This window comes from Hemibagrus wyckioides, linkage group LG10, assembly GCF_019097595.1.
Source record: "Hemibagrus wyckioides isolate EC202008001 linkage group LG10, SWU_Hwy_1.0, whole genome shotgun sequence".
Taxonomy (NCBI): domain Eukaryota; kingdom Metazoa; phylum Chordata; class Actinopteri; order Siluriformes; family Bagridae; genus Hemibagrus; species Hemibagrus wyckioides.
This window is the reverse complement of record NC_080719.1, coordinates 8,782,037-8,809,545: the sequence shown is the minus strand read 5'-3', so window position 1 is coordinate 8,809,545 and position 27,509 is coordinate 8,782,037. Positions and strand designations below refer to the sequence as shown.

The following is a 27,509-nucleotide window of genomic DNA, read 5'->3' as shown; positions in this document are numbered from 1 at the left end:
GATGTACTAGTGCAGTGCTTGGGTGAAGACACAAATATATGGCATTTTTCAGTGTGCGTTTATGAGACCTTGACACATTAAACATAACCTTTATAGCTGCACTGTGTTTCAGCTGAGCGACATCAGCAGCTTTAAAAAGGACCCATTTCATAGGTTTGTATTTGCCCAAAGGGTTTGGCACTAGACTGCACTCTGGATTTATTGTTTCTGCAGCACAGAAATGCTGAATCCTCCACAGATAAATGTGCTACTTAAGATATTGTTTCTGTTTGCTATATTTCCTCAAGCCTATGACTTACATAGCCTTTACTGCCTACTTTTGTGCTCTATTCCCTTCATTATTAGTTTAGTAGAGAGCTGTGTATCTTCCCCAAATACAAGCTACTGAGGCAGTGCATAAGAGATGAAGTTTTATTGTAAAGCTTCTGAAAAGGCTGTGGGCACCTAAGTATGTGTGGCTTATTTAGAAAATGCTATCTCTTATTCTATCTCTAGACATGGTATGTGGTTTCGTCTGTGTATACGGAAAAAGCACAATTCATTATGCAGTGAGACGTGGGCTTTTCCACAGTATTATGCAGCTTTACCATTCTGTACAGGCAAAAGTTTTAGTTGCTCATTATCTTAAGTACAAAAAAACCTCCAGCATAGCATATCACATCTTTTTTTTGTTTTTTTTTCTTTCCAAAATTAAGGAGCGTGACAAAGACTTCAAGGTCCCCAGCGTGGACAGCATCATCAACCACCTGAGCAGCCTGTTTAAACCCAAGTACACTGTGAGTAAGACTTTTCTGTGGTTTGCTTCTCTTTCAGTAATAACAGACTAGGGCACAAACATTCATGGTCATGTAAAAAAACATTAAGTGGAAAAAAACAACCAGTCGAGAAGCAAGTCAAATAAAAAAAAATGCTATTCTTACAATTAACAGCTAAAAGGAAAAAATACAAATGAAGTGTCTTGTGTTCTAAACTTGCTCATTAAAGGAGTCTGATGAATGTCTTGTTTCGGGTAAGTCTATAACCTCAGCACATAAAAACAGAAAGCAGACTTTCCACTAGTTTTATGTTTTGTCTATCAGAACACCCTGCCAGAAACTTCATTGTTCAAACACTGAAATTTTAATAGCCAAGTTTGATAGCTACTGAAATAAGCATAATATGCTAATTATTCTGAATTTCTGCAGCATTTTATACCCAAAAAAAAGGAGGTCCTCTTTTTGTCTTTTTTAAATTAAGCAGTTAAAAGTGCTTTACAGTAGTATTTGACAAATTCTAAAAGGATAATGAGGAAATGGCACTGAAATAAGTGTATTATTTTGTGTATCTGATCCTAGAAGCATAAAAAGCAAATAACTGTAATAATGCTAATTTAGTATGCTTATGTCCCGGTGTGTAGAATAGTGTGTTTTACGATGCCTCCCAGGTTCCACCTGCTCTGTCTCCTGTGCCTGAAGTTGAGAAGCCTCTGAATGAGCAGTGCTGGTACCATGGTGCTATCCCACGTGTTGAAGTCCAGGAGCTGCTAAAGAATGATGGGGACTTTCTGGTCAGGCAGAGCCAGGGTAAACAGGAATATGTGCTGTCTGTGCACTGGGGTGGACAGTGTCGCCACTTCCTCATTCAGAACACAGAGGTATATTTTATTCACTTGTGTTACATTCTGTGTTAATGATCTATCCTGTGTAGTGCATGTGTGAATCATTACACTCACACAGTGGTAACACTAGTATAGGAACATTGTCAAAAAATGATAGAATAAATGACAGTACTGTATTATGATTTTGTCACACAGTGAATGTCATGCTGAAAGGTGCTTGAAAGCTATGTGCCTCGTACAGAAGCTTAATTAATGATGTTTGTAGTTAGACACAAGCTGTCAAAATGTCTGCGATGCTCCTGCACCTGATTTTGACAGTCTGAATGGAATATTTATGTAAGTTTCTTACTTTGAAGGTAACTAGGCACTAGAATACTCAGATAGTGCTTGAAATATGTAAAAGGGAGAACAAAAACTGTCATTTTATAGTGTTTGAAACTCTGTGTGTGTGTGTAGAAAAATTGTGGGTTCTTATAAACCCTGGTGTGTTATTTTCCAAGTTATGCCAATCGATTCAAATTGCAACAGGTGGATGCTAATAGAATTCTCAAGGATCTCATCTCAAGGATAACTGAAGCAAACAGATTGCACCTGACCACAGATCTGGAGTGCCGCAGCAAAGGGCATGAATTTTTGTAAATAAGATTTCAGGTTTTGATTTCATGGTTTCTAAAGAGATTAGATCTCTAAAAACATCTTCATGGGCAATGTAATGTAGCTTGATGGGTAAAAATGGCAATTGTATCCATTCCACAATGTGTACGAAAAAGTGTAGTAAAGGGAATGTGAATACTTTCTGAAAATATGCCTTGGACAAATTACACAACATCAGGAAGAAAGCCACTGCTTTGCCTTAACAACAGTGTATACATCTTAAATCTTTATCTTTATAGAGTATTTCCAGTAAGTATATGAAGTATTGTTTACATTTATTAATTTCTTCCAGCTTTTTTGATGGGGGTACTGTGTGTCATCTGGCTGAGATGTTCAGCCAAGACTATCCAATCCTTTTTATGGCACTTTTGGAATTTCCTTCTTCATCCATAACAAAATGCCACTTTTAGTAATTGCTACTGCACAGTCCCCAGTGAGAAGACATCCAGTGCAAGACAATAAACCTTCGTGAACTGGCCACACAGTTATGACAACTGGCTAATACGCTGTGACAGTAGCATCAGTACTGTACGGTTTATGCTCCAATTGCTTCTTTTTTCCTATATGACACCTTTTTGACCTTTTTAGATAGATAACAGTACAGTGCCAGAGACTACAAAAAGTACTTTAGAGAGTACATAACTTTGGAGGCAAGTGTGTGCTAAGCTGGTAGTTTTTCTTTTTAGCTACATTAATGGAGCAAACTTTCTAGCTGAAACAAACATGTCCTGGTTGATAAACTACATGAACTGTTACAGAGTAAAATGAGTCTGAATTTCAGTTTGTCCTTTGGTGTCTGAAAGCCATGTAAATCTGTTGTGTATATTTGTTTGTGTGTACATATAGGGCATGTATCGTCTGGATGGTGAGGGCTTTCACTCTATACCACTACTCATGGAATACCTTCTGAATTCGAACAAGAATGTCACTAGGAGAACAGATATTGTATTGAAAAGACCCATCCCAAAGGTAGCATTCAACTCTCATCTCATCTATCTATCTATCTATCTATCTATCTATCTATCTATCTATCTATCTATCTATCTATCTATCTATCTATCTATCTATCTATCTATCTATCTATCTACCTATCTATCTATCTATCTATCTATCTATCTATCTATCTATCCATCCATCCATCCATCCATCCATCCATCCATCCATATAACCCACCGACCCATCCACCCACCCATCTACCCACCAATCCACCTATCCATCCATCCATCCATCCATCCATCCATCCATCCATCCATCCATCCATCTAACTGTCTATATATCTATCTTTTCCTTCCTTCCTTCCTTTCTTCATTCCTTCCTTCCTTCCTTCCTTCCTTTTTTGGACATAAATAGTCAAACTTTGATACCTTAGCTTTAAGAAACTATATCTCAGCAAAACAACCTTGTTTATATTTTATTCTTGCACAGATTATCTTTCTGCATATCTTTCTTGTTCAGTTAGGAGCCAGCTTACCATACACAGCAGTAATTGCAGTCAGTCTGCCTAAAGAGGTTTAAACCTGCTAGCTAAATGTGATTTTATCACAAAGTCAATGTCATGATCTAATCAAGTTATTGGATAGCTACATGCCCTAGTGAAATGAACACGATCCTAATCACATATCATCTATCAGTATGTTACGCTCCTGTTTTGCAGTCTAATGGCAAACATATTTTAAAATGCTTTAACCTGACTTGTATTTGAGATGCATGCAAAAGAGTACAGAAAATCTAAACATTTTAGCGCGTGAAGGTTGCCAGGCTGCCACACATACATTAGATCATGCCTACAAGCAAACTAAAAAAAATCAATAATCATCTTTTCTTCCCCATGCACACACACAGCCCACAACATGCGTACTACACTAAAATACACTCTGTATTACTGGCATAGGAATGAAATCACTGGTTAAATTTGTATCTTACTACATCATCCCCTCTGATTCTGTTGTTCTGTGGGTTCTCTCATGTTTAATTTTCAAGGACAAGTGGTGCTTAGAGCATGATGACGTTATCCTTGGCCAAAGCATTGGGCGGGTAAGTACACAGATCAATAATAGCTCTTTATCAGCAATGTCATTTAAAGATGCTAGTGGATATGTCTTGAGTAAGTGAGCTATCCATACAATGCCTTTTAAAAGCCATCTGTTAGCATGTTAAGTATCCCAGCACTGAGCCAAGCCAATATCACCACCAGCAGTTAGAGTCATTAGATTAATGCTAATGACATAAACCTCCTTACTGTGGTGTCACTGTAACAGTCAGAGGGAGATGGATGTTTGTTTGTTTATTTACTTACTTATTGTTTTAATAATCATTGCCATGGAAGAGGTCAGCATGCGGGCACATATATTTAACACCGCCCAATGTTCAAACCTTAAAACTAAATCTAAGAACTTGATGTAAGGATATAATCAGCTATTCAGAAGTGCATGAATTTATATTACACATAATTAAGTCAAGTCAGCTAGCTGTGAGGACACAAAGCTCAGGACCTTAGTAGTTTTTGGAGCTTTGGTGTTTATTTTGCATGTATAGTATATGGATATAAGTATGTGGACACCTGACCATCACATCTATATATGGGCCTTTAAACTGCTGCTACAAAGACGAATTGTATAAGGATGTCTATGTATTGAAATTGTAACATTACAATTTTCTTTTACTTGAACTCAAACATGTTCTGGCATGGCAATGCCTCTCTGTACAACTACAAAGTCATGGTTTGCAAAGGTTGTTGTGGAAAAACTTGGGTGTCCTACACAGAGTCCTGACCTCAACACTTTTGGGATGCACTAAAACACTCTGCAACCCAGACCTCCTCACCCAACATCAGTGCCTGACCTCTCTAATGCTCTTGTGGCTGACTGAACACAAATCCCCCACAGCCATGCTCCAAAATCTAGTGAAAATCCTTCCTAGAAAAGCTAAGGTTATTGTTAGAGCAAAGAGGGGATTAATTATGCAATGGGTTCAAAAAGCATGGTCAGGTGTCCAAAGACCTTTGGTCATAGAGTGTATAAAAGGTGTTATAGTAACAGCCAGGTACTTGGGGGGGGGGGGTCTGTCTGTCTGTCTGTAATTTAACTTATTTTCCCTTGTACAAACTTTTCCACACATCTCAATTTAATGATTAAAGAGGTAATTGATGAAAAATTCAGAAATACTATTGGACTGTTTTGTTACAGAATACCAGTAAACAAAGATTATGCTTAAATATTTGCAAAGGGGTAAATAAAACTGCTTGTGCAACATGAAAACAATGAGGCTTACTGTATGTGAAACAGTGAAAGGTTCACATACAGTATGCTGCTGTGGTTGGTTTTGTGGGGAGATATATATATATAGATTTATATAATTATGTAGATACGGGCACACAGAAGCGGTGAACATGATGTAAGGGAAATAAGTAAGACGCCTTGACTTATATCTTGGTTATCTAGTACCATTTCAAACTGATGGTACCATCTCAAACTGACAGCCTACCACATGGAGCCTCGTATCAGCATCAGTTTCAAAACTAAAAATATCCTTTCTTCATTTTTATCTTGCACATGAATAGGGTTCTTGCACTGAAAATAATGAGAGCACTTGTGTGTTTTGAGTTGGTGAGAAGCATTATGTTTTAAGTACTTATTCATTTTTGCTGATCATGAATGTGGTGTCAGTCCGAGCAAATCCATCTATTTTTTTTGGCTAGTTACATTGATTCTGACTCTGTGTGTGTGTGTGTGTGTGTGTGTGTGTGCATGCTTAAAGGGGAACTTCGGTGAGGTGTTCAGTGGCCGCCTGCGCTCAAATAATATACCAGTGGCGGTGAAAGCCTGCCGTGAAAACCTTGCCATAGAACTGAAAAATAAATTTCTCATGGAAGCTCGGTATGAACAATCAGTCAGTTAATGTCTCTCTTACACTCACTCACTCTTTCACTCACTTTCTCACTCACTCACACACACACTCAAGCTGTGACTGAATCTCACACTGTGTTTCTAAAGGATCCTAAAACAGTATGACCATCCGAACATTGTGAAGCTCATCGGTGTCTGCACACAGAAACAGCCCATCTATATAATCATGGAGCTGGTGCAAGGTAATGAAGTGTCTTATATATATTGCTGTGTTCATGGTGTTAAAGTGCCCTTGACTTCATAGTGTGTTTAATTTTGTACTGTCAGGGGGAGACTTCCTGTCCTTCCTCCGTTCAGAGGGACACTGCCTGAAGCCAAAGATGCTGATTAAGATGGCGGAGAATGTGGCATCTGGCATGGAGTACCTGGAGAGCAAGAGGTGTATCCATCGGTGAGAATGGTTATTTATGAAGAAAACTTCTGTGAGAGGGAATAAGAGGGAAACATTTAATAGGAGATTAAATATAAATGTTATCTATGGAACCACTTAGACTCTTTGTATATGTGTATTACTTGCAATAATAACTCAGCAACGCAGTGGAGTAGAAATGTGATTTCTTTGGTTCATGCCGAGTGATGTTTACCCACCACGTTGGCTTTTCCATTACGTTTAGTTTGTTCACTTCTTCCAGTATCATAAAACCAACCAAGCAAAACTCTATTTTCTATTCTCTTTAATATGTGGGGTGGTTTGTCAATACCAGCCGAACAAATTTGATAGCAAAGTCCCCAATCTGGAAGCACAGCTCTTACATAGTGGGACCATACTAGGCACATATATTTAGCAATATAACTTAATTTTAACAAAAAGCTTCATGTTTATTTACAGTTTTGGATGGTTACTGCAAGCAGGAACTAAGGCAAAAGCTCAGCAATGGCTTGAACGTGCCAAGGTTCCAGTGGCTTCTGGTCTCAGTCACTTCTGGTCTTTCTCCTTAACTGAAGTGTAGAGTCAGAACATGTTTGGCCCATTAAGCATTACTTCCAGCTATATTTAGACTATTATTGTTATTTTAAATAAAAGCTATTAGATTTAAACGCATAAAAACGCTTGTTCAGGACTGATTTTTGTCCCAACATGCATTTATATTAGTCTATATCTGACTGCTTTCCAACAAGTAGTGTATGTTTATTTGCATTTAACACATCATTTGCAGAAATATATGCTGTCCATAACTAACATAATTTAGTAAAAGTAGATTAAACATTAAAATGCACTTAGAACTGATTTTATCATGGTATTTCTATAGGTACATCTCTCTATAGGCTTGTATTGGCTTACAAGTAGTTCTCACCCCTGCTGCTGCGTCTGTGTCATTGATGTATGAAAGCAACGGCTAACTCATTTACATGATTTAAAACCGCTGATAGACTTTCCAAACAGGGTATGATCACCTAGACAACCAAGATATAATCAGTTTTTTATTTCCGAAATCTGTTATGAAGTCCTGTAGGGAATGAGAGTAAAGGAGAATAATGTTGAGTATGTAGCTGTATATCATAAGACTTGGATTAAGGTTGTGTATCAGCACTGCGATCCTGCAGAAGCCAAAAAATGTGATTGAATGCCAAATGTGTGATCAGATATGATGCTCACAGGACACAAAAAGAGGCAATGTTTATTAATATGGGAGCATATCGTTTGCTTGTCTGGTATATCATGTCCATTCATTCATCTTCAGGAACCGCTTTATTCTGATCAGGATCGTTTAAATGACTAATTTCTTTGTAATAAATAGAACCAATTCAAAGCATTAGAAAATATATTGCAAGCAAAAAAATATATAACACAGGGTTGAAATGCTTCTGCAGGAGTGGAAGGGATTTTACTGTTTGCACTGCTATATCTCTATCACTGTTTCTCTTTCTGCCTTTCTGCCTTTTCCCTTCAATTCATCTCATTTGATGCTTTGTCTATATTTTTATGTGCCTGTCTTTTTGTGTATCTGCTTGTCTTTGTCTTGTCTCTGCCTTTCACTTTCTTTTATGGTCTATCAATCACACTCTTTCTCTCTCTCCCTCCTGCAGGGACCTGGCAGCCAGGAACTGTCTGGTAGGAGAGAAGAGTGTGGTGAAGATCAGTGATTTTGGCATGTCACGCGTCGAACAGGAAGGCGTGTATTCAGCAACTGGAGGAATGAAACAAATCCCAGTAAAATGGACTGCACCAGAGGCTCTCAACTATGGTACAGCCACATACAGCTCCATCTTTTCCACGTTAAACACTGTAAAGCAGGAAAGAGACACCACTAGTCATCTTTCCAGTCTTTTAACTGTGTATATTGCCCTAAATGTATTTTTGTAGCATGGCATTGTGCCATGTATGTGACACTGAGCAAGAGATTATTCAGACAGATTGAATAATCTCCAGCAGATGGTTGGATCTTTGGCGTGTGTTAATGCCTCATCAGAGAAATCTGTTGAGTGTCTGTTTTCCACCCAGAGCTTATCTGTAATATCGCTCACCGTACTTGTTCACATATGGAGATTTGCAGATTTGGTGAGACGGTTGTCAGTGACTCGTTGCTGCCCTCTGGCTGTGTTATAGGACGCTACACCCATGAGAGTGACGTGTGGAGTTTTGGAGTGCTGCTTTGGGAGACTTTCTCTAGAGGAGTAACTCCGTACACCAGCATGAGCAATCAGCAGACCAGGGATGAAGTAGAAAGAGGTGAGACTACTGCACAGTGTCAACTAAAACTTTCAGGCATTATCTAAATAAGGAGTTTATCTGGATGGGAATTGTCCATATGAAGATTGAAAACCAATCCTTTAAACAAAACATGTTCTGAGACACATTTTATAAATGTCCTGCAAGTTTAAAGTCATCTGTTAGCCAAGTACCTAACGTGCTCTAGATCAGGGGTGTTAAACTCATTTTAGTTCATGGTCCACATTACATGTAATATACTGTTAATGTTCAGACCGATACCACACTCCTCTTAAACGTGTTCATCTGTCTGCATTTGTTCAAAAGGATTGACCTTCACCAACAAATTCATTCACTGATTTAGAACATTACTACTAATAAAGCAGTTTATATTTTTAGGTTGCATAAGAGTTCACCCCAGAGAACATTTCTATGTGTGTGGTGGAAAAAATAGTAATTGAATGATATATTATGAGGATACACCAATTAGCTAATCATACTGAAGAGGGTCTGTCTGTCTGAGGGTCTGTGATTGCATAAGTGTTCACTCCCATCAATATAAAAACCTTAATTCCCTTTGTCAAGTTAATTCCTTTTGTCAAGTCAAATGTAATCATTAGTTGAGTTTATGGCCCTGAGTTTATTGCTCTATTTCGCCCTCTAGTAGACTAAAAGAGACAGATTTTAATTTAGAACATTGATTCAAAATTAAGTTGTTATTCCAACCATCATTGGACCAGTCAGTTTTGACAACCTTCAAATTCACACACAGCAACCAGTGAAATCAATTTAGTCTGAACCAAGCTCTGTTCACTGGTCCTTTTCCCTAGATGTAGAAATACTGAATATGATGTATATAATATATGTTTAATAACCTTGATAAATGTTTAACAAAAGATGTTTTGTAATAGAATTATCCAAAAACAAAAGTGTGTTAAAATATAAATATGTACTGCTCAGATTACTCCATGCACTGCACCACACTAGCACTACTCGATCTCTCAGAGTAAGAGGTTGATATACATCTAGACTTCTCTCTTTTCTGGCACCGAGGTGGTGGAATGAGCTTTCCCTAGATGTCTGTAGAGCCGAGTCACTAGCCGTCTTCAAACGACGGATGAAGACCTACCTCTTCCTGAAGCTCTTATCTAACCTTGTTTGTTTTATGTATTGTTCTATGTTGTTAAAAAAATCCTCCCAACCACAGTTCTAGGCTGATGGTATCCTGAATCTGTAACCAATTTGAACCAGTGTTAATGTATTCATTGATAGAGACTTCAAAGCACTTTTGTACATCGCTCTGTATAAGGGCGTCTGATAAATGCCAGAAATGTAAATGTACTGATACTGATCTCATACAAACCTGCAATATGCAAATTAGCACTCTAAAGGTGCTTTCACGTTTGGAATGTTTTCCGCACATGAACTGTGGGTGCATTCAACTGAGTCATTGCACAGGCCTCTGCTCTTCTTCTCATTTTCTGCCCCCGAAGCTACAGGACACCTTCCTCACCATCAGAGTCTTAATTTAATCTTTATTACTCATAATAAGCGTGTCAGCACCCTTACAAGTTTTTATTGTGTATTCAGAGCACTCGGAGATCATGGATAAGTCACACTAGCATTGACCCAGGACAATCATTAACTGCAACATCTCACAATACGCACCTAGTTATTATTAGGCTTGCTAACATGCTTGTTCTGGCAATGAGAAAATCATATGTAGAGTGAAATGAAACTTTGGGAATTAAATACTGCATAGACATCAGCTGCCAGCAGGCGGTGCTCTAAGTGTTAGTAAAGCCAAGGTTAAGCTGAGCTTTATTTTTAAATTTATTTGACTTGAGCACACTGAACTATTGAACTTTAAAAACTGGTTCATGAACACCTCCCAGTAATTAGCATTCATTATACTATTATTGTATGAGGTTTCCGGATACAATACAGTCTTAGATAGATAGATAGATAGATAGATAGATAGATAGATAGATAGATAGATAGATAGATAGATAGATAGATAGATAGATAGATAGATAGATAGATAGATAGATAGATAGATAGATAGATAGATAGATAGATAGATAGATAGATACTTTATTATGATCGAACATACACATGCTGACAACATATTAATATTGGGGGATATTCACATTTACACTCACCAGCCAGTTTAATTGGCACACCCATAAATGCACAACACATATATAACAAAGTGGACGTGTTACACCGAGGTCCATTCTTTCCAGCCAACCACAGGGTTCTGAGACTACAGTGGGCACAGGCTCACTGACACTGAGCAGAAGATTAGCTATTTAATAAAAAATTTGAAGCGATATCACATTTTATGTGTTGTTTTGACTACAAATATTGTATATATTGAAACCAGGAATGTTTCTGTGTTGTTTAATTAAAAACAGACTGCAACTGTGCTTGCTGACATTCGATATATGATGTCTGTTGATCACAGGGTATCGTATGCCAGCTCCCAATGGCTGTCCAGATGAGATCTATGCTCTAATGAGTCGCTGCTGGCTGCATGACCCAAGAAACCGTCCTTCGTTTAGCAAAATCAGGAAAGAACTACAAAATCTTTGCAGTTAACACACACACACACACACAAACACACACACACGTCTCTTAAGCTGTGCTTTTTGTCACATGTGCAAAATTATATATAATGTCTAAATGAACAGAACTTTTCTTTGTAATGTATATTTTGCTTTAAGAAAAATTTTATTTTTTATGTATTTAAAATTGAAATCCTTGCCATAACTTATGATCACGATGTATTCACATGACATTGGTTGTCACATGACATTTAAAATCCATGTTGTGACATAAAGATAAAATCTGTAAAGATCAAATCAGACTTGCATCTTATTTATTAGCCTTTGTAATAGAAACTGTCTTTACCATCTATTTCCTTCTGTAGCAGTGGTTATTTATCAGGTAAAGTATACATAATCAGGGCTGACAAATGAACACATCTCTCTTTCAGAAGATCTGAATTTTACTCATTTCATCCCCTCCAAAACAGCTGAAATGGATTGCTGCAGAAATGCTGCAGATTTCTCAATACTGAAATGAAGTAAATAATAATCAGCTTGCAGCGTTCTTATAAGGTAGCTCAAAACCAGCAGACTGCAGTCGTTAGCTTGATTTTACACATTGCTGACCATATTGTGAAGCTATTTTGCCACTAAGAGGGGCTTCATCAATCTGCCTAAATGATCCACATTATCTAACATGAGAGATTTCCTTTAATAAAAATACCTCATTAATGTGTTAAAATGTTCTTTATGCAATTATGTTCTAAAATTAAAAATTCAGGTTGTTTCTTTTCATGTATCTATGTAATATGTTTTAGAACATCTTTTTTGGATTAAACTAGGTATTGTGGTCAATTATTACTCATAGAAGAAGGAAGCTGTTGTGTTTACAGCTGTGACACTGAACACTTAAACAGCTAAACAAACTATCTATGGTTGCACACTGGTCTGTGAAAGGACATCAACTTTACATTTTCATTGCCCTAAACATGACCCTGAACAAAACAAACTGTTATTGGTTGCTTTACGTGTAAGTCGGATGCCCTCTTGGATGGTCATTGACCAATAAAAGCTGCCACGGAGTCCAGGCCTTCTGCCGTCAATTTGAAGGTCTGGCAAAGCCAACACTATACAACATACAGCTCGAAACAATCTGGCCATTTTCCTCTGATTTCTCTTATAAGCAAGGATTTTCCACCCACAGACAACTGTTGCTCACTCAGTGTTTTTTGTTTTTCCTGGTTGTGTGTGAAACTCTCAGGAGATCAGCATGAAATACTCTTCTGAAATACTCATACAAGTCCATCTAATACCAACAGCCATGCCTCTGTTAAAATCACACTTTTTCCATATTCTGAAGTGATGTGAATGTTAACTGAATCTTGAATCTATCTGCATTATTATATACCTTGTGCTGCCGCCACATGATTGGCTGATTGGCTAACTGCACAAATGTGCAGGTGTACAGGTCATCCTATTAAAGTGTGGTCTTATTCAAGGGCTGTGAATGTATGTAGACACTTGACCATCACATCATCTCTAGTTCTGTGCAGGTGTACAGGTCATCCTATTAAAGTGTGGTCTTATTCAAGGGCTGTGAATGTATGTAGACACTTGACCATCACATCATCTCTAGTTCTGTGCAGGTGTACAGGTCATCCTATTAAAGTGTGGTCTTATTCAAGGGCTGTGAATGTATGTAGACACTTGACCATCACATCATCTCTAGTTCTGTACTTGTCGAACAACTTATTCCATATGTGGTCCTTCTGTTACTCTTAACAATCTCTACTCTTAGGGATTTTCCATTAGATGTTGGAGCATGGCTGTTAGGATTTGTGTTCAATGAGCTACAAGTGTATTAGTCAGGTCAGGCACTGTTGTCAGGTGACGAGGCTTGAGGAGCAGTTAGCATTCTAGTTCTTCCCAAAGGTGTTCAGTGGGGTTGAGGTCAGGTCTCCGTGCAGGAGACTTGGGTTCTTTCACTCCAACCTTAGCAAACTATGTCTTCATAAAGCTTGCTTTGTGTGCAGGGAGACTGTCATGCTGGAACATGTTTGGGCCTCTTGTTTATTAGTTGTATCTATAGTAACAGCTCATTCACATACACATGTATTGCGGGTGCGGCACATAAACTAAGACTAAAGACAAATCTAATACTACAGATTTTTTTTTAACAAGTGTTGTTTAACGAAAAGAAATTGTGGCGAAATCACAGTCTGTCCTGTTATACGGTTTCGGCAGTACCACACCCTGGGGTGGATTCATGTTGATTTCTTAATGGCGAAACATGTCCCCTTTGGTTTTCTATCCAAGACTTATAGACTGACACGTGAAGAAAAGTTCAAGCGAGGGTTTTGTTCCACTGAGACACTTGACTTGAGCCTTCTTTCACTCCTGCAGATGTGCTTTTTGTCGCCCGCGTGAATTATTTGCTCACGTCAGAGGGATCTTGCTTGCATGTGATGTTTGACATTGATGGATAGCGTTCATGCGCGAATGATTTGCGAGAAGCCGCGTGCAACTCACGTGCATTCTCTCTCCTGTTTACCAAGAGATGAATAAATGCGATTAATTTGCAGTTTTGTTTGTATAAGCGATTTATATATATATATATATATATATATATATATATATATATATATATATGTATGTATGTATATATATATTTATTTATTTAGTGACAGATGCGCCATGATTTCTGACATTAACACAAGCTTCATTTTTTATAATTTTATCTAGAGTATATCATAGCTAGGTCTAGATGATTTCACTTTGCAAAATTAAAAAGGCAATTTAAATAATTAAATAAAGTTAGAGGTTAGGAAATGCTTATTTGAGAAAATATTTGAAAAAATCTGATTCATTCCAGAAATTATATGGGAGATCTTTGACTTAATGAAATAAACATTAATGAGTATGGAAAGGAGACATTAAATAACCACAAAAAATAAAGACTTAATAACAAATGCAATAACTATTATGAAATAGAGTACAGCTGCATTGCAATCAACAATGGAATTAATGAAGCAAGTGGAAATGCATACCTTTAAAGTTAGTTAGTTCCATGAGTCAGTCATTAAGGCCTCTGTTAATGCAGGTGAAGGTAGAAAGCAGATGCCAGTTACATATGAATTAACAGAAGTGATGAGAAACGGACTGTTTATATATATATATATATATATATATATATATATATATATATATATATATATATATATATATATATATATATATATATATATATATATATATATATAAGTTTAAATCCAACCCAATAACACCCCCACCTCCATCCAGGAAATCTGTGAGATTTTGACCATCTGACATAAAGACTTAGACTGACATGATGATCTATCATGTGCTCCCATTTTTCACCAGACATGCCATTTGTGCATGAAAAAAACACATAATTAGGGCATTGTCAACTGCTACTGACTTTCTGGTAGCAAAGTTGTACCTTGAACCTGATTATGCTGTTGAATATAGTGTAAATAAAGCTGCATGATGTTCATGCAAAGCAAAGTGGAATGCAGCAACAGCATCGGATAATGCGCAAGCATTGTAAGTCTTTGAACTGCAGTATAACTCACTGTGTTGCCACTGTGTATTTACTCACCTCGCCATTCTTGTTGAGTAGGTCTGTGAATGTGTGGTATGTGGCACAGCTCATGCAGACACATCATAGCAAAGAAATGTAAATGAATACGTTTCACAAACAAAATGAAATAACAAGTGTGCACTAAACAGCTCAGGTTGCAAAAGGCAAAAGAGCAAATTTGGCCATGCCCTCTGGGTGGGAGGCATGGCGTACTCTCTCTTCCCTGTCAATCACAATGACACTAGCCAACCATAAGCATCTGTGAGCTCTTATAACGTGGAAAGACTTTGCTTTATGTCTCAGAAGAAGAATGTTAGGTTTCACCCTCAATGGTTGGTAGTTGTTGCATGACAGGTGACAGCTGACTGGGGGATTGGCAGGTGAACAACATTAGGAGAAAAATATTAAAGAAAAACCAATTAATGTCTATTTTCTTGATCTCAAGTGGATTAGTTGCTAGCTAGCTAGCACGTGACCAATTTGCAATCAGATGATCATTTAAAACCCTTGCAGAGATCAGAAAACCTGACTACATGTGCACATATGCAAGATGGCTGCCGTCGCCTGTATCCTTAAAAATAAATGCTAGATGTAATGTTGTACCAGTGTAAATAGTTGGAACAGTATAGCACCATGTGACCATGTAACCACTACTGACTGAACAAACTAGTATTGTGTCTTAAATCACATACCTATGCACTATTTTAGACAGTTACTGAGTACGAGCCCTAATCGGTTTACTTATTATGTTTAGTGTTTAAACCTCTCATTAACCTCTCAAACCTACCGAAAGGTCTGTTTTGCATGGTAGTTTCTGAATAGATAGAGCTCCTTAACCTGTTTGACATCTCTGTGTATGAAATTGATAAACATACATTTTAATTTGGAAACTGAATTAACAGGGATTGTTTTAGCGCTGAAATGAATGCCGAGTTGAATACTCCAGATGAACATTAACTACAAATACAAGTATGTGAACAATGTTGCTGCTTTAACCTAGCCTTTATAGTTCGAGGACATAATGACAGATTTATATATCTCGCTCTTGAAAACCACACACCTTTCCTGTTAGTTTTATTGTAGTTACTGAGTTAACCCAGTAACTAATCATAATTACTACCACACCATTACAACAGTATTTAGTAACTAACCCTAGTTCCTACAGAATATGCTTTAAAATGAACTACTGGGTGGCACAGTTGCTGTGTCACGGCTCCAGATTTGTCAGTTCAGTCCTCATCTCTGGCTACTATCTGTGTGGAATTTATGTGCATTGTCTCCTGTGTTAGTGTCCTCTAAGTTCACCAGTTTCCACCCACCTTCCAAAAATATGCCTGTGTAGTATTGGTGTCTGTTAATTGTCCCTAGGTGTGAAAGAGTGTGTGAATGTGCTTGTAAATTGTTCTTGATGTCTCACCCTTAGTGTATTCCTGCCTCCAACCAGTGATCCCAGAATACGCCCTAGATCCACCATGACCCTGAGCAGGATAAAGCAAACACTGAAGATGAGTAAATAAAATGAATGACTGTATCACTTTGATTTTCTGGGCATCAGTTTCAGCTTTCATTTAGAAATGACTATACACAGTACTCTGCCGTACCTGTAAGTCCAGGTCATGCAGACATACCAGGAGTCAGAATTCCAAGAAACAAGCAACACACCTTTATGTCACTCAGCACTCTTTCATTGCGCAACTCTTCTAATTGCCACTTATACAACCTATTAAATAATACCACCATTAGAAGCACACTGTATGCTTTTTTCTTGCTACCATGCTACTCTACTGGTCTGTAAAATGTATCTGGCTCTTTTGTCTCTTTTTTTAAACCAGTTGTAGTTTTGTAGGATGCATTGGAGTCACAAAGTGCATTTGAATGCACTGTACATGCTACATTTTTTTTGTGTTTGCCGATTTATATCTATGTACCCTTTTTTTTGCTTTGTTGACTTGAACAACTTTTCTGACTGTTGCTTTGCATATAGTTTTGCAGTTGACATGGCTATAAGGTGTCATGAATATGAACACCATTTAAATGTATTCTCCAAGTGGAACATTCAGGGTCTTTAGGTGTGGATGAAAACCCAAGAGCCCCACACCTGCTTTAGGAGCCCCAAAAAGGTGTCTTAAATGACTGTCCTTGATATTGTCCATCCCAGTGAGGTTTATAAAGAACTAACAAACCCATTTGTCATCTGAAGTCCAAAGCTACTTCAGATAGATAAATGTCTTTCTCTGCTTAAAGGAAAACACCTCCTTGTCAGTTTGGCATGTTGCTTGACCTCAGTCACGAGTTCTGTTTATGTAAGCTGCATTCTCATAATAGAAGCTGTTAAAACTGTGCATACTGCTCGCTTGTCAGTCCGTCATATGTCTGCTGAAGTGGATGCAGCTTTCGTAAATTGCAACTAAAAAGCAGCATTTCGTACATGCCCGTAAATGATAACAGATCATTATCTCCATTAACATGCAAAACCAAAGATTTCTGATGCAGGCACATTTAAATGGTGTCTATCAGCATCATGTGATTCTCTCCCGCATCACCATCACCTCCTCATGCTGTTGCCGTCTGCTCGCTGTCAAAATCAACCGATAAGCGTGCATTCCTTTCTGCCATCTCAGCCTCACTTGATTGTTTGTGACAAGGTTGCGCAAAAAAAAAAATACATTCCAGGCTCAGCTACTTACTTACAGTGAGTTGCAAGATGAGTTTAGAATATTGACCATTTAGAACAATGACTACGTTGAGTGAATGGATTATTATGTCATGTATGCGATACTTATTTGATGTGCTTTTGGAAGTCTATTCAGGTTTTTTTCATAGCAATTGATAAAAACCTGTTTTCAGGAAAGTGAACACTGACTCATCATAGTATCATAGGAAGTAGGGTCATCTTGTTAATGTGTCCAAACACATGGGTAGGTGGTGCTAATGTGCAAAACAGTTTCACTTAGATAGATCATGTCATTGAGGGGGGTCTTGTGGGATATGAGCCTCTACTGTAATAGTATAGAAATGAGAAGAAATGCATTGTTGGTTCTTCATTTTAATTTTTAATAATATAAAAATCTACGGATGCCCATGATTCTTTGTTGTTGTTTTTTTTAAATTGAATTGCAAAAAGACTTTAATCAAAGTTATTATATTTATAAGTGAGTTCTAGTGTATATACTTATATATGTATATATTTTTTTTTACTGATCACTTAAATTAAATCTATTTAACCCGGACTTCAATAGATCAAAAGCAATCATGTTTCTAAATAATAATAACCTCATGCATTCTGTCAGTGGAAAAAAGATTGTCAAAATCTAATTGAGTAATATTGATGCAGTTTGCTTTTTCAAAAATTTAATTGATTTTTTTCAGTAAGAAATTATAGCTAAAAATATATATTATTATCAACCAAATTTTGCAGACTTGAGGGTGGATTCAGGATGGATTTTACACTCAGGTTGCATGGGTGTCTCTGTACAATGTCACCAAATTTTGCATCAGATATAGCCTATATATCTGACATGACATGCCAATATTTAACATTTAGGTTTGTTTAATGTCAAGGTTTGACAACTTAATGTAAGTTATTGTGAGTTTTTTGTGAAGTTCATGCAGTCTTGGTTTAATTTGGGTTAGGCTGCTGTGGGTGTGCCTCACTTCCTACAGGCAGAGATCCAATACAGTGACAAAGTTTTGTTGAATTTGATGTGTAAGTGCATTATAAAAAGAGTGCCAATAGTTGAAAAGCAAGGATATACTGTTTACTGTGACAATTGATCACAAGAAATTTACTATAATATACCACCTTCAATACCACTTTTTTTTTTTTGCTTTAATATATCACCTGCATTCTCTCACTGGCTAGAAACATGTGATAATTGCAAATGATTGAGTGCATTTGACAAATGATTTTATCCAAAAGGTCTTTTTTTATCCCCTTTGGCATCCTATAGCTAGAGCTGACATAGATGTGTGTTTTTCTGTGTCTTTCTTTCTGCCAAGCCATTCCAGGTGTCATATTTGCTTTGATTGCTGTGCCTAAGTGACAGGTCCAATTATTTCAGATTCGCCCTCATTATCTGCTTTATGTTTATCTATGCTTGGTATTCCCTATAGCAATGAACATCAATGATTTTTGTACCTAATGTCTAACACTCATCCGTCAACTTTATTAAGAACATCCGTACACCTCTTCATGCACGTAGTTAGCCAGTCAGCCAATCATGTGTCAGAAGCACAACACAAACAATAATGCAGATACAAGACAAACGCTTCAGGTAATGTTCACATTGAACATCAGAATGTGGAAAAATGTGATCTTAGTGACTTCAATTGTTGCTTTGTTGTTGGTGCCAGATAGGCTGGTTTGAATATTTCAGAAACTGCTGCTTGTAAGGGAATTACAATCACAACAGCCTTAGCGGAGTTTGCACAGAATAGGGCAAGAACATACTTTATGCGGAGGGTCTGCAGGGCGAAAAGCTTTGTTGATGAGAGCGATCAAAGGAGAATGAGAGTGGAATTTCACACACAACAGCCTCAAGTGTACACTAGGTGTAAAATAAATAAATAAATAAATAAATAAATACATTGAGTGAGTGACAGTTCTGTGGGTAGAAACATCTTGTTGATAAGGTCAGAGCAAAATGGTCAGATTGGGTCAAGCTGCCAGAAAGGATATTATAAGTTATATAATCAATCTTTATAACTGTGGTGAGGTGAAAAGCATCTCAGTATACACAAAACATTAAACTTTGAGGTGAATGTACTACAACAACAGAAGATCGCATTGGTTTCCATTTCTGTCAACCTAGAACAAGAATTTAAGGCTCACCCAAACTGGACATGAAGATGAGACTACTGTAGCCCAGAGTGGATGTTTTGTGCATGCTGAGATGCATTTCTGCTTAACATGACTGTAAAGAGTGAAAGTGTGAATTATTATATTCTTCATGTTACCTAAAATCAATCTGACCACTCCTATGATCACCCTCATCAACAACGTGTTTCAGCCAGCAGACCCTAAGCACACAGGATGTTTTTTGGCTTTTTGCACCATTCTGTGTAAACTCTAAAGTTTGTTTGTGTGAAAATCTTAAGAGATCAACAGTTTCTCAAAATATTCGAAGCCTCCGGCCCCGACACCCATGCCGTGACGTGAATATTAATTAATAAATTAATTAATTTTATGCATTGTGCTGCTGTCACTTGACTGGCTGATTGTGTAACTGCATAATTGTTCAGCTGTACATGTGCACTAGAATTGTATATTGCAGAAGAAGTATAAGAATGATCAAATTAGTAGAGTGAATTCATTATTTAAAAGTTTCTATATAATATCATAATCTTCCACTGAATGGAGAACAGTGCATTTAGGGTAACAGCACTATTGTCACTGTTATAGGAAATTAAACAACACCCTCTGACCAATCAGAATTGAGAATTCAACATAAATGAAGATATCTATAATTAATCCTGGTAACATGAAAATCACCTATGGAAGGGGGATCCACAGGAATTCTATGTTTTCTGACAGTAGAGGAACATGATGATAGGAACATGCTAACCAGTGCTATAAGTTTTTCTGGGGGTGTGTTGGTTTCACTCACTGTGATTGGTTGTACTATTGCGGAATGTGGAAGGAATGTACCATGCAAGAATACATGCATGACTGTAGAGGAAGAAAATAATGTCATATGATCTAATTAAATGCCTCAAAAAGAAATGAATCAAAGGATCAAAGAGGCAGTCTTTGGCTCAGTAATCAACTTTGGCATTGATGGTACTGGGAATCACGGGGTTTATTCTGTTGGCATGTAACCACATGATCACATGTGACTCGAGCAATCGCTGGAATGCTGTCCCGATAACGATTTTTTTTTTTTTTTTTGCTTCATCAGACGTCACTCACTGTCACATTGACATCTCATTTATCTGAAAAATCTACTAATCCATCTCTGACTTCAGACCACACTGATATGTTTTTCCATCTCAGTAATACAGATAACAGAACATGTCTGTCACACTTTTCAGGGTGGATTATCATGTGACTCAAAGCACAAGCAGAAACACAATGCAAAATTAAATAAATAAAGAACAAACCTAATTGAAGGGATGTGATTCAGTGGTTGAACAAGTTCAACAGGCTGAAGGTTCTGGATGAAAAGATTGAATAATAGTCAGAATTGTGAAAGCTACTTTTGTCTCTGTATTAGTTTGTGTTGTGGCAAAGCTGTATTCTGTAATGTTTCACACTTTTTCCCTCACTCTCCAGAATCATCCATAAGCATCATTTTTGGAACGTTGAGCCAGTTTTTAAAATGTCTGAACATATAATATATAGAATAATATATAGAATAAATTTGATCAGGCCTGCAACACCCCCCCCCCCTTCGAGGCATGGATTCCACTGGATCCCTGAAGCTGTGCTGTGGTATCTGGCACCAAAATATCAGCAGCAGACTCTTTGAGTCCTGTAACTTGGGTACTTACAGGATTTAAAGGACGTACAGGATGTAAAGGATACTTTTGATAGATACTGACCACTGCAGACCAGGAACACCCCACAAGCGCTGCAGTCTTGGAGATGCTCTGTCCAGTCGTCTAGCCATCACAGTTTGGCCCCTGTCAAACCTCCTTACGCTTGCCCATATTTCCTGCTTCTAACACATCAACTCTGAGGACAAAATGTTCACTTGCTGCCTAATATGTCCCACCCACTAACAGGTGCCATGATGAGGAGATAATCAGTGTTCTTGGACATTTTTCTAAAGGAAAGGTTTTTGTCTTTGTATGAACTTATTATTATTATTAACTTATTATTTTATGCCTGTCTGCAAATGTCTTTAAGGTTATTTTATACAGGCTATTTATTAGGAAATAAATAATAACAATAAATCAAATAATACAAAATATTCCATGCGTTAAAAAAAAAAGAATGTTTACAATAAAAGATCATTAGTAAATGTGAATAGTAAGCTGATCAGTCAATTATACTAACTAGCACGTGCCAAATATACTGTATGCTTGATATGTAATGTGTTGGTGTTCGGGTTATTCTATCTGAATAAGGAATACATTTACTGACATTTTCTGAATGATAAGCAAACTAAGAAGCTTGAGTAGCAGGGCCACTCAACTCCTTATGTGAATTTCAAGTTTATTAAAGATTTTAGAATTAATGTTATACAGACAAAGCGGTCCATATTTAACGCTGATAGAGTTATGGTTAGTTGGCACAACAAAAAAAAGCGTCAAATGTATTTATATTTCAACAAGCCACTGTTAAAAAATGTTATCTGTACATTTTTTCTTACGTCTATTTTAAAATGTATTTACCTTCATTAAACATAGTGCAGGGAAAAAAACACATCTAAAAAAGCACAAATCAGCCAGCCATTCATTTATTTCTACTTCATATCTGTTCATAACTTCTCGAGAATTTTCTAAAAAGTATAGATCAGTGTTAAATGCTTTTAATCTTATGCTTAATGAAAAAAATGCAACGATTAAATGGAAAAATATTTTACATTAAATAAATGAATTCATACTTTTTTCTTCCCTGCATTACCACATTTTTTTTTACATACTTTTTGTCTTTCTTTTCATAATTCTTTACATAATGTAATTCTTTTTCCCACATGTACCATCATCACTTGTGATACAAAGGACATCTCAGATATTCATCAAAAATTGTGTCTGCTGACTCTTTTTTTTTCTGAGTCATGTGCAAAAGTTGCACCTGAAACAGCCAAACAGGTGTCCAGCTGAGACACACCTCTAAAGATTCAGCTATAAATATCTCAGTGCGCAACGTGTCTTTACACAAACTCCTGCTTGAAAGGTATCCTTATCCTGTTGTGGGACAACAATTTCAGCAGCAATGGGGAACTGTTGTAACAGTTTCTGGAACACTCCTAAAAACACTGATATCCGAATCAGTCTGCCGGCTGTTTGCTTCGTTTGGCAAATTGCCATGATCATCCTGTTTGGGGTCTTTGTGCGTTATGATGAAGAGTCTGATGCTCACTGGGCTGAATTTAAGAAGGAGCATAACATCACAAGTGACATTGACAATGATTTCTACTTCAGATATCCAAGTAAGTATGGATTTAGACTTAAAGATTACTCGGAAATTTTGCATTAGATTTAGATAGTACCTATTATATTGTAAGGATGTTAACAGCATTCTTCTTTCCACATCTAATACTGTATACAAAAGTAAATTAAAATACTTGTGGGGTTAATCTGCACAGAGACCTGTATTATTCTCAGCTCTGTGGTAAAATTACACTTAAACATTACTTTATTTAGATGAACTGATTTCTTAAACGATAACTAATGTTGTCCCATTGATTCCCTGATCAAATTAAAAAGGCTGAACTGCAGTTAATTTTTTGCAAATGAATTGTGAAGGAATATGCAATAAAAAAATATGCTGCCATTCTTTCAGTGAGACTCTTGGCTGTGAACCAACTAAGCTCAATATAACAAAAGACTTCCATCTCTCAGCTTTTATTAAATGGTCTTTACCTTTTCTCCTCTTTTGTTTGTCGGACAGGTTTCCAAGACGTGCACGTCATGATCTTTGTGGGTTTTGGCTTCCTCATGACTTTTCTGAAGCGGTACAGCTTTGGTGGAGTAGGCTTCAACTTCCTTATAGCTTCTTTTGGGCTTCAGTGGGCCCTCTTGATGCAAGGCTGGTTCCACTCACTGGACCCTACAGATGGCAAGATTAAAATCGGAGTAGAAAAGTAAGAACTGGCTTGACTAGATCATGGCAACAATGACGATTTACATTCAACTTAAAACGTGTGCTCCGTGTTTAACATGTGGCATCAAAACTTACTACTACTACTGCTACTGCTACTGCTACTGCTACTGCTACTACTACTGCTACTGCTACTGCTACTACTACTGCTACTACTACTACTACTACTACTACTGCTACTACTGCTACTACTACTACTACTACTGCTACTGCTACTGCTACTACTACTACTACTGCTACTGCTACTACTACTGCTACTACTACTACTACTACTACTGCTACTACTGCTACTACTACTACTACTACTACTACTGCTACTACTACTACTACTATTACTACTACTACTACTAATAATAATAATAATACAATGTATGTTATCTTTTTATCCCCAGTATCATCAATGCTGACTTCTGTGTGGCTGGCTGCCTAATTGCGTATGGAGCTTGTCTGGGAAAAGTCAGTCCTGTACAGCTGATGGTGTTAACTCTTTTTGGAATCACCTTATTTGCAGTAGAAGAGTACATCATCCTCTCACTTTTGCATGTATGGGCCACTAGCAGACAATTATAAAATTGAACAGAGCATAATTTCATGTAGATGTGGCAAAACCACATTCAATATATCTGTTCTATGATCATAACTATTCTTGAAATGATTATGTTTATCTGATTGTAACATTGCTACAGGTCAGAGATTCTGGTGGCTCCATGGTCATCCACACATTTGGAGGGTATTATGGTCTGGCAATATCGTGGGTGCTCTATCGGCCAAATTTACAACAGAGCAAACGTCTCAATGGATCCGTTTACCACTCGGATGTCTTTGCTATGATTGGTGAGAAAATATTCATTTCTAAGCACTGAATTTTTTTTTGAAGATCTCGTACCAAATATCTCATCACTCCAATGTTCTTTTACGCCAGGCACTCTGTTCCTCTGGATGTACTGGCCCAGCTTCAACTCCGCCATCTCAGATCATGGAGATGGGCAACACCGAGCTGCCATCAACACGTACCTGGCATTGGCATCCTGTGTCCTCTCCACTTTTGCCATATCCAGTCTTTCTGCAAAGAAGGGCAAATTAGACATGGTAAGTGTATTTTAGACCAGATATATGTGTGGAGGACACTTGAAATCATAACCTGCTTGTAACATGCATAATCTCTGATTGATTGATTAGGTTCATATCCAGAATGCCACCCTTGCGGGAGGTGTTGCTATGGGAACAGCAGCTGAATTTATGATTACACCCTATGGTTCACTTATTGTTGGCTTCCTCTGTGGGATAATCTCTACCTTTGGCTACCTAGTGTTAACTGTAAGTGTTGCAATACATCTGTTCTGACTGTTCTGCTAACTGTAAACGGTTTTATTGTACCTCTAAAATGTTTGGGTTTCCATACAGCCATTCCTCGAAAAACGGCTAAAGCTTCAAGACACATGTGGAATCCATAATTTACATGCTATGCCGGGTGTCCTTGGGGGAGTTGTAGGCGCCATTACAGCTGCTACTGCCACAGAGGCTGTCTATTCAGAGGAGGGGTAAGTTTGCTTGAAGACATATAAGTAGGTTTCAAATTTTTTTAAGTGAACTGACAAATTCAATTACAGTGTCTTTTCCCAACAATAGAAACTTTCTTATGGCATAACAAGTAATACAATTAATATATTCAATTACAGATTGATCAACACATTTGATTTTAAGGGACAATACGCAAATAGGTCTCCACAAACACAAGGAGGCTATCAGGCTGCTGGTCTTTGTGTGGCTTTGGCTGTTGGACTAGTAGGTGGAGCAATAGTGGGTAAGTGATTTGTCAGTGAAAATAATGAAATAAAAAAATTGTGCAACTTAGGCAGCATTGGTCAAAAATGTCTGAATCACCTTTAAACAATATTAACAATATTTAATTACTGTTGACCAGCTACTGTCTTTAAGGTACAAAAAGCAATTGCACAGAACATAATAGAAAATATTTTATTAGCTTGGTCCTTAACCAACTGATGGGTTCCAGGCAGTTGAGCCCCTTACCATCTGCAATTTGGACTTTTTATAGGAACAAAAAATCTGCTTTTAATGCCTTAATCTATTAGAAATGTATAATTTTGATCTGTAAAATTTGAAGATATTTGTTATTTTCTTTAATATTCGCAGGCTTTATCCTGAGACTGCCTTTATGGGGAGACCCAGCTGATGATAACTGCTTTGATGACGAAGTTTACTGGGAGGTAAGTGATTAGACAAAATTCAATAAAAAATATATATCTGTCTTACTTCCTCTTAATATTTGGGAATACAGAAAATAATTTCTTCTGTTCATTTGCTTTTGTGTAGGTACCTGAAGATGAAGAAAGTATCCCTCCAATCCTGGAATACAACAACCACTTTGCTCGCAAGCAGCCTGATACATGTTTGTAAGTAATATTTAGTTCATATTAGCAATAGTTCAATATGGGAAGTCACAATGAGCCTTATTTATGAAGCTGGAGGTGAATTAGTCAGAAATTTGATAGAAACATTTACAATTTGACAAAATTGATAGCACTAGAAGAATATGTAGCACTGAAGAAATAAGTCAGTCAGTTCTGTTTGCAACAGCATCTTATTTCATTGCTGTGTAGCACTTAAGAGCAAGCACTAAAAAAAAACAACCCTATCCTGTTTATGTCCAAATTTTTTCCCCTCTGGGATTGGACAACTTTCAACTAGCATGTTAGATAGTGAGACAAGTGGATAATCCGGTATGTGTCTCTACAATATGTTGTATGACTCAGGTTAAGATGACTCACTTTTATTTATCTATAATCTGTTTTTATGTCAGACCATTTTCATTTCACTGTATTAATTCACATCTAATTCACCTTTTGCAGTAACCTGATCCCATTGAACATTCAGTGTAATCAAAAATATAGACATGTGTGACTAGTTCCTGAAACACCAGTGAAAAAGATATTTTAATTGAATTTCATTTTAATGATTTATGGATTTACTTGATTTTTGGAATAAAACCTTTGTTGATATTGCACATTTCAAAAATATTGATCCTAAATTAACAGAATTCTTTATGTTTCCCTCTGTCCTTTATCATTTTTAAGGTCTGAGTCCAACTTCTCCGTAGAGCAGAGCTAGTCAGATTTGGAAAACTACACAGAGGTGATGCAGATACGATCGGTGCTGTTTGAAACCTGTTTGACAGGGCCTTGGCGTCCAGGAAATCAAAGATAATTACAACATTTAGCTTGATTAAAAACCCAGTTTTCTATGACCAGGAGTGATATCTGTAATAATAATTGCTTAATCAACACTTTTCTGTTGTTTGTGTGTATGTTTATACATATACATGTGTACACATATATGTACATATATATACGTGAAATATTATAATTGTATATAAAATCTTTTTAACAAATCTTTAGTTTTTTTATGGAAAAGGTAGCACACTGTGTTAATGAACATATGTAAAGCTGGAGTTGTCCTGGAGTTATTCTGCACTTCAGAATGTAATGGTTGAGGCTCTATTACTGCCCTGTTTGTGTGATATTTATTCAAACTGTGAATCCTATAGTATTTTCAGTTTTGTGAATTTGACAAATTTTATTTAATGCCTTATGCGTTGTTTGCTGTCATTAAAGTAAACAACTTAATGAAATAAAAGTGTATTTTCTTTTTGTTTCCCTTCATAATACAAATTGATCATTTATATGCATACACATCCTTTGAATTAAAATGGGCATACACTAACATGTACACCGTACTTGCGGAAAAATAAAATACAATGTACGCTCA

General features: G+C 37.0%; 2 protein-coding genes across 4 annotated transcripts in view; both read left to right on the top strand.

Annotated features, from left to right (window-relative positions):
- The window catches only part of fes (FES proto-oncogene, tyrosine kinase), a 32,192-nt gene extending 20,602 nt beyond the window's left edge, over positions 1-11,590 (top strand). For 2 of the 3 annotated variants that reach the window (XM_058401121.1, XM_058401120.1), the window contains 10 exons: positions 696-776; positions 1,397-1,633; positions 3,098-3,220; positions 4,232-4,285; positions 6,008-6,126; positions 6,244-6,338; positions 6,424-6,547; positions 8,185-8,342; positions 8,705-8,827; positions 11,274-11,590. In XM_058401121.1, coding sequence (XP_058257104.1) covers positions 696-776; positions 1,397-1,633; positions 3,098-3,220; positions 4,232-4,285; positions 6,008-6,126; positions 6,244-6,338; positions 6,424-6,547; positions 8,185-8,342; positions 8,705-8,827; positions 11,274-11,407 — 1,248 coding nt within the window. In that variant the 3' untranslated portion in view covers positions 11,408-11,590. The remainder of the gene's footprint in view (positions 1-695; positions 777-1,396; positions 1,634-3,097; positions 3,221-4,231; positions 4,286-6,007; positions 6,127-6,243; positions 6,339-6,423; positions 6,548-8,184; positions 8,343-8,704; positions 8,828-11,273) is intronic. The other variant, XM_058401122.1, reaches the window with a different exon arrangement.
- An 11,179-nt stretch (positions 11,591-22,769) lies between these two features.
- On the top strand, positions 22,770-27,509 carry rhcga (Rh family, C glycoprotein a). The gene is made up of 11 exons (XM_058401123.1): positions 22,770-23,052; positions 23,514-23,706; positions 24,116-24,266; positions 24,410-24,557; positions 24,646-24,812; positions 24,903-25,040; positions 25,128-25,264; positions 25,403-25,527; positions 25,878-25,951; positions 26,058-26,137; positions 26,819-27,509. Exons 1-11 carry the CDS (start codon positions 22,836-22,838, stop codon positions 26,850-26,852), a joined length of 1,464 nt encoding a protein of 487 aa, XP_058257106.1. The 5' UTR covers positions 22,770-22,835; the 3' UTR covers positions 26,853-27,509.

Excerpts from the sequence above, each read along its gene's own strand:
- rhcga (XM_058401123.1), top strand. The coding sequence starts at position 22,836 with ATGGGGAACTGTTGTAACAGTTTCTGGAACACTCCTAAAAACACTGAT. Across the intron at positions 23,053-23,513 it reads TTTCTACTTCAGATATCCAA|GTTTCCAAGACGTGCACGTC; the intron begins GTAAGTATGGAT and ends TTTGTCGGACAG. Across the intron at positions 23,707-24,115 it reads ATTAAAATCGGAGTAGAAAA|TATCATCAATGCTGACTTCT; the intron begins GTAAGAACTGGC and ends TTTTATCCCCAG.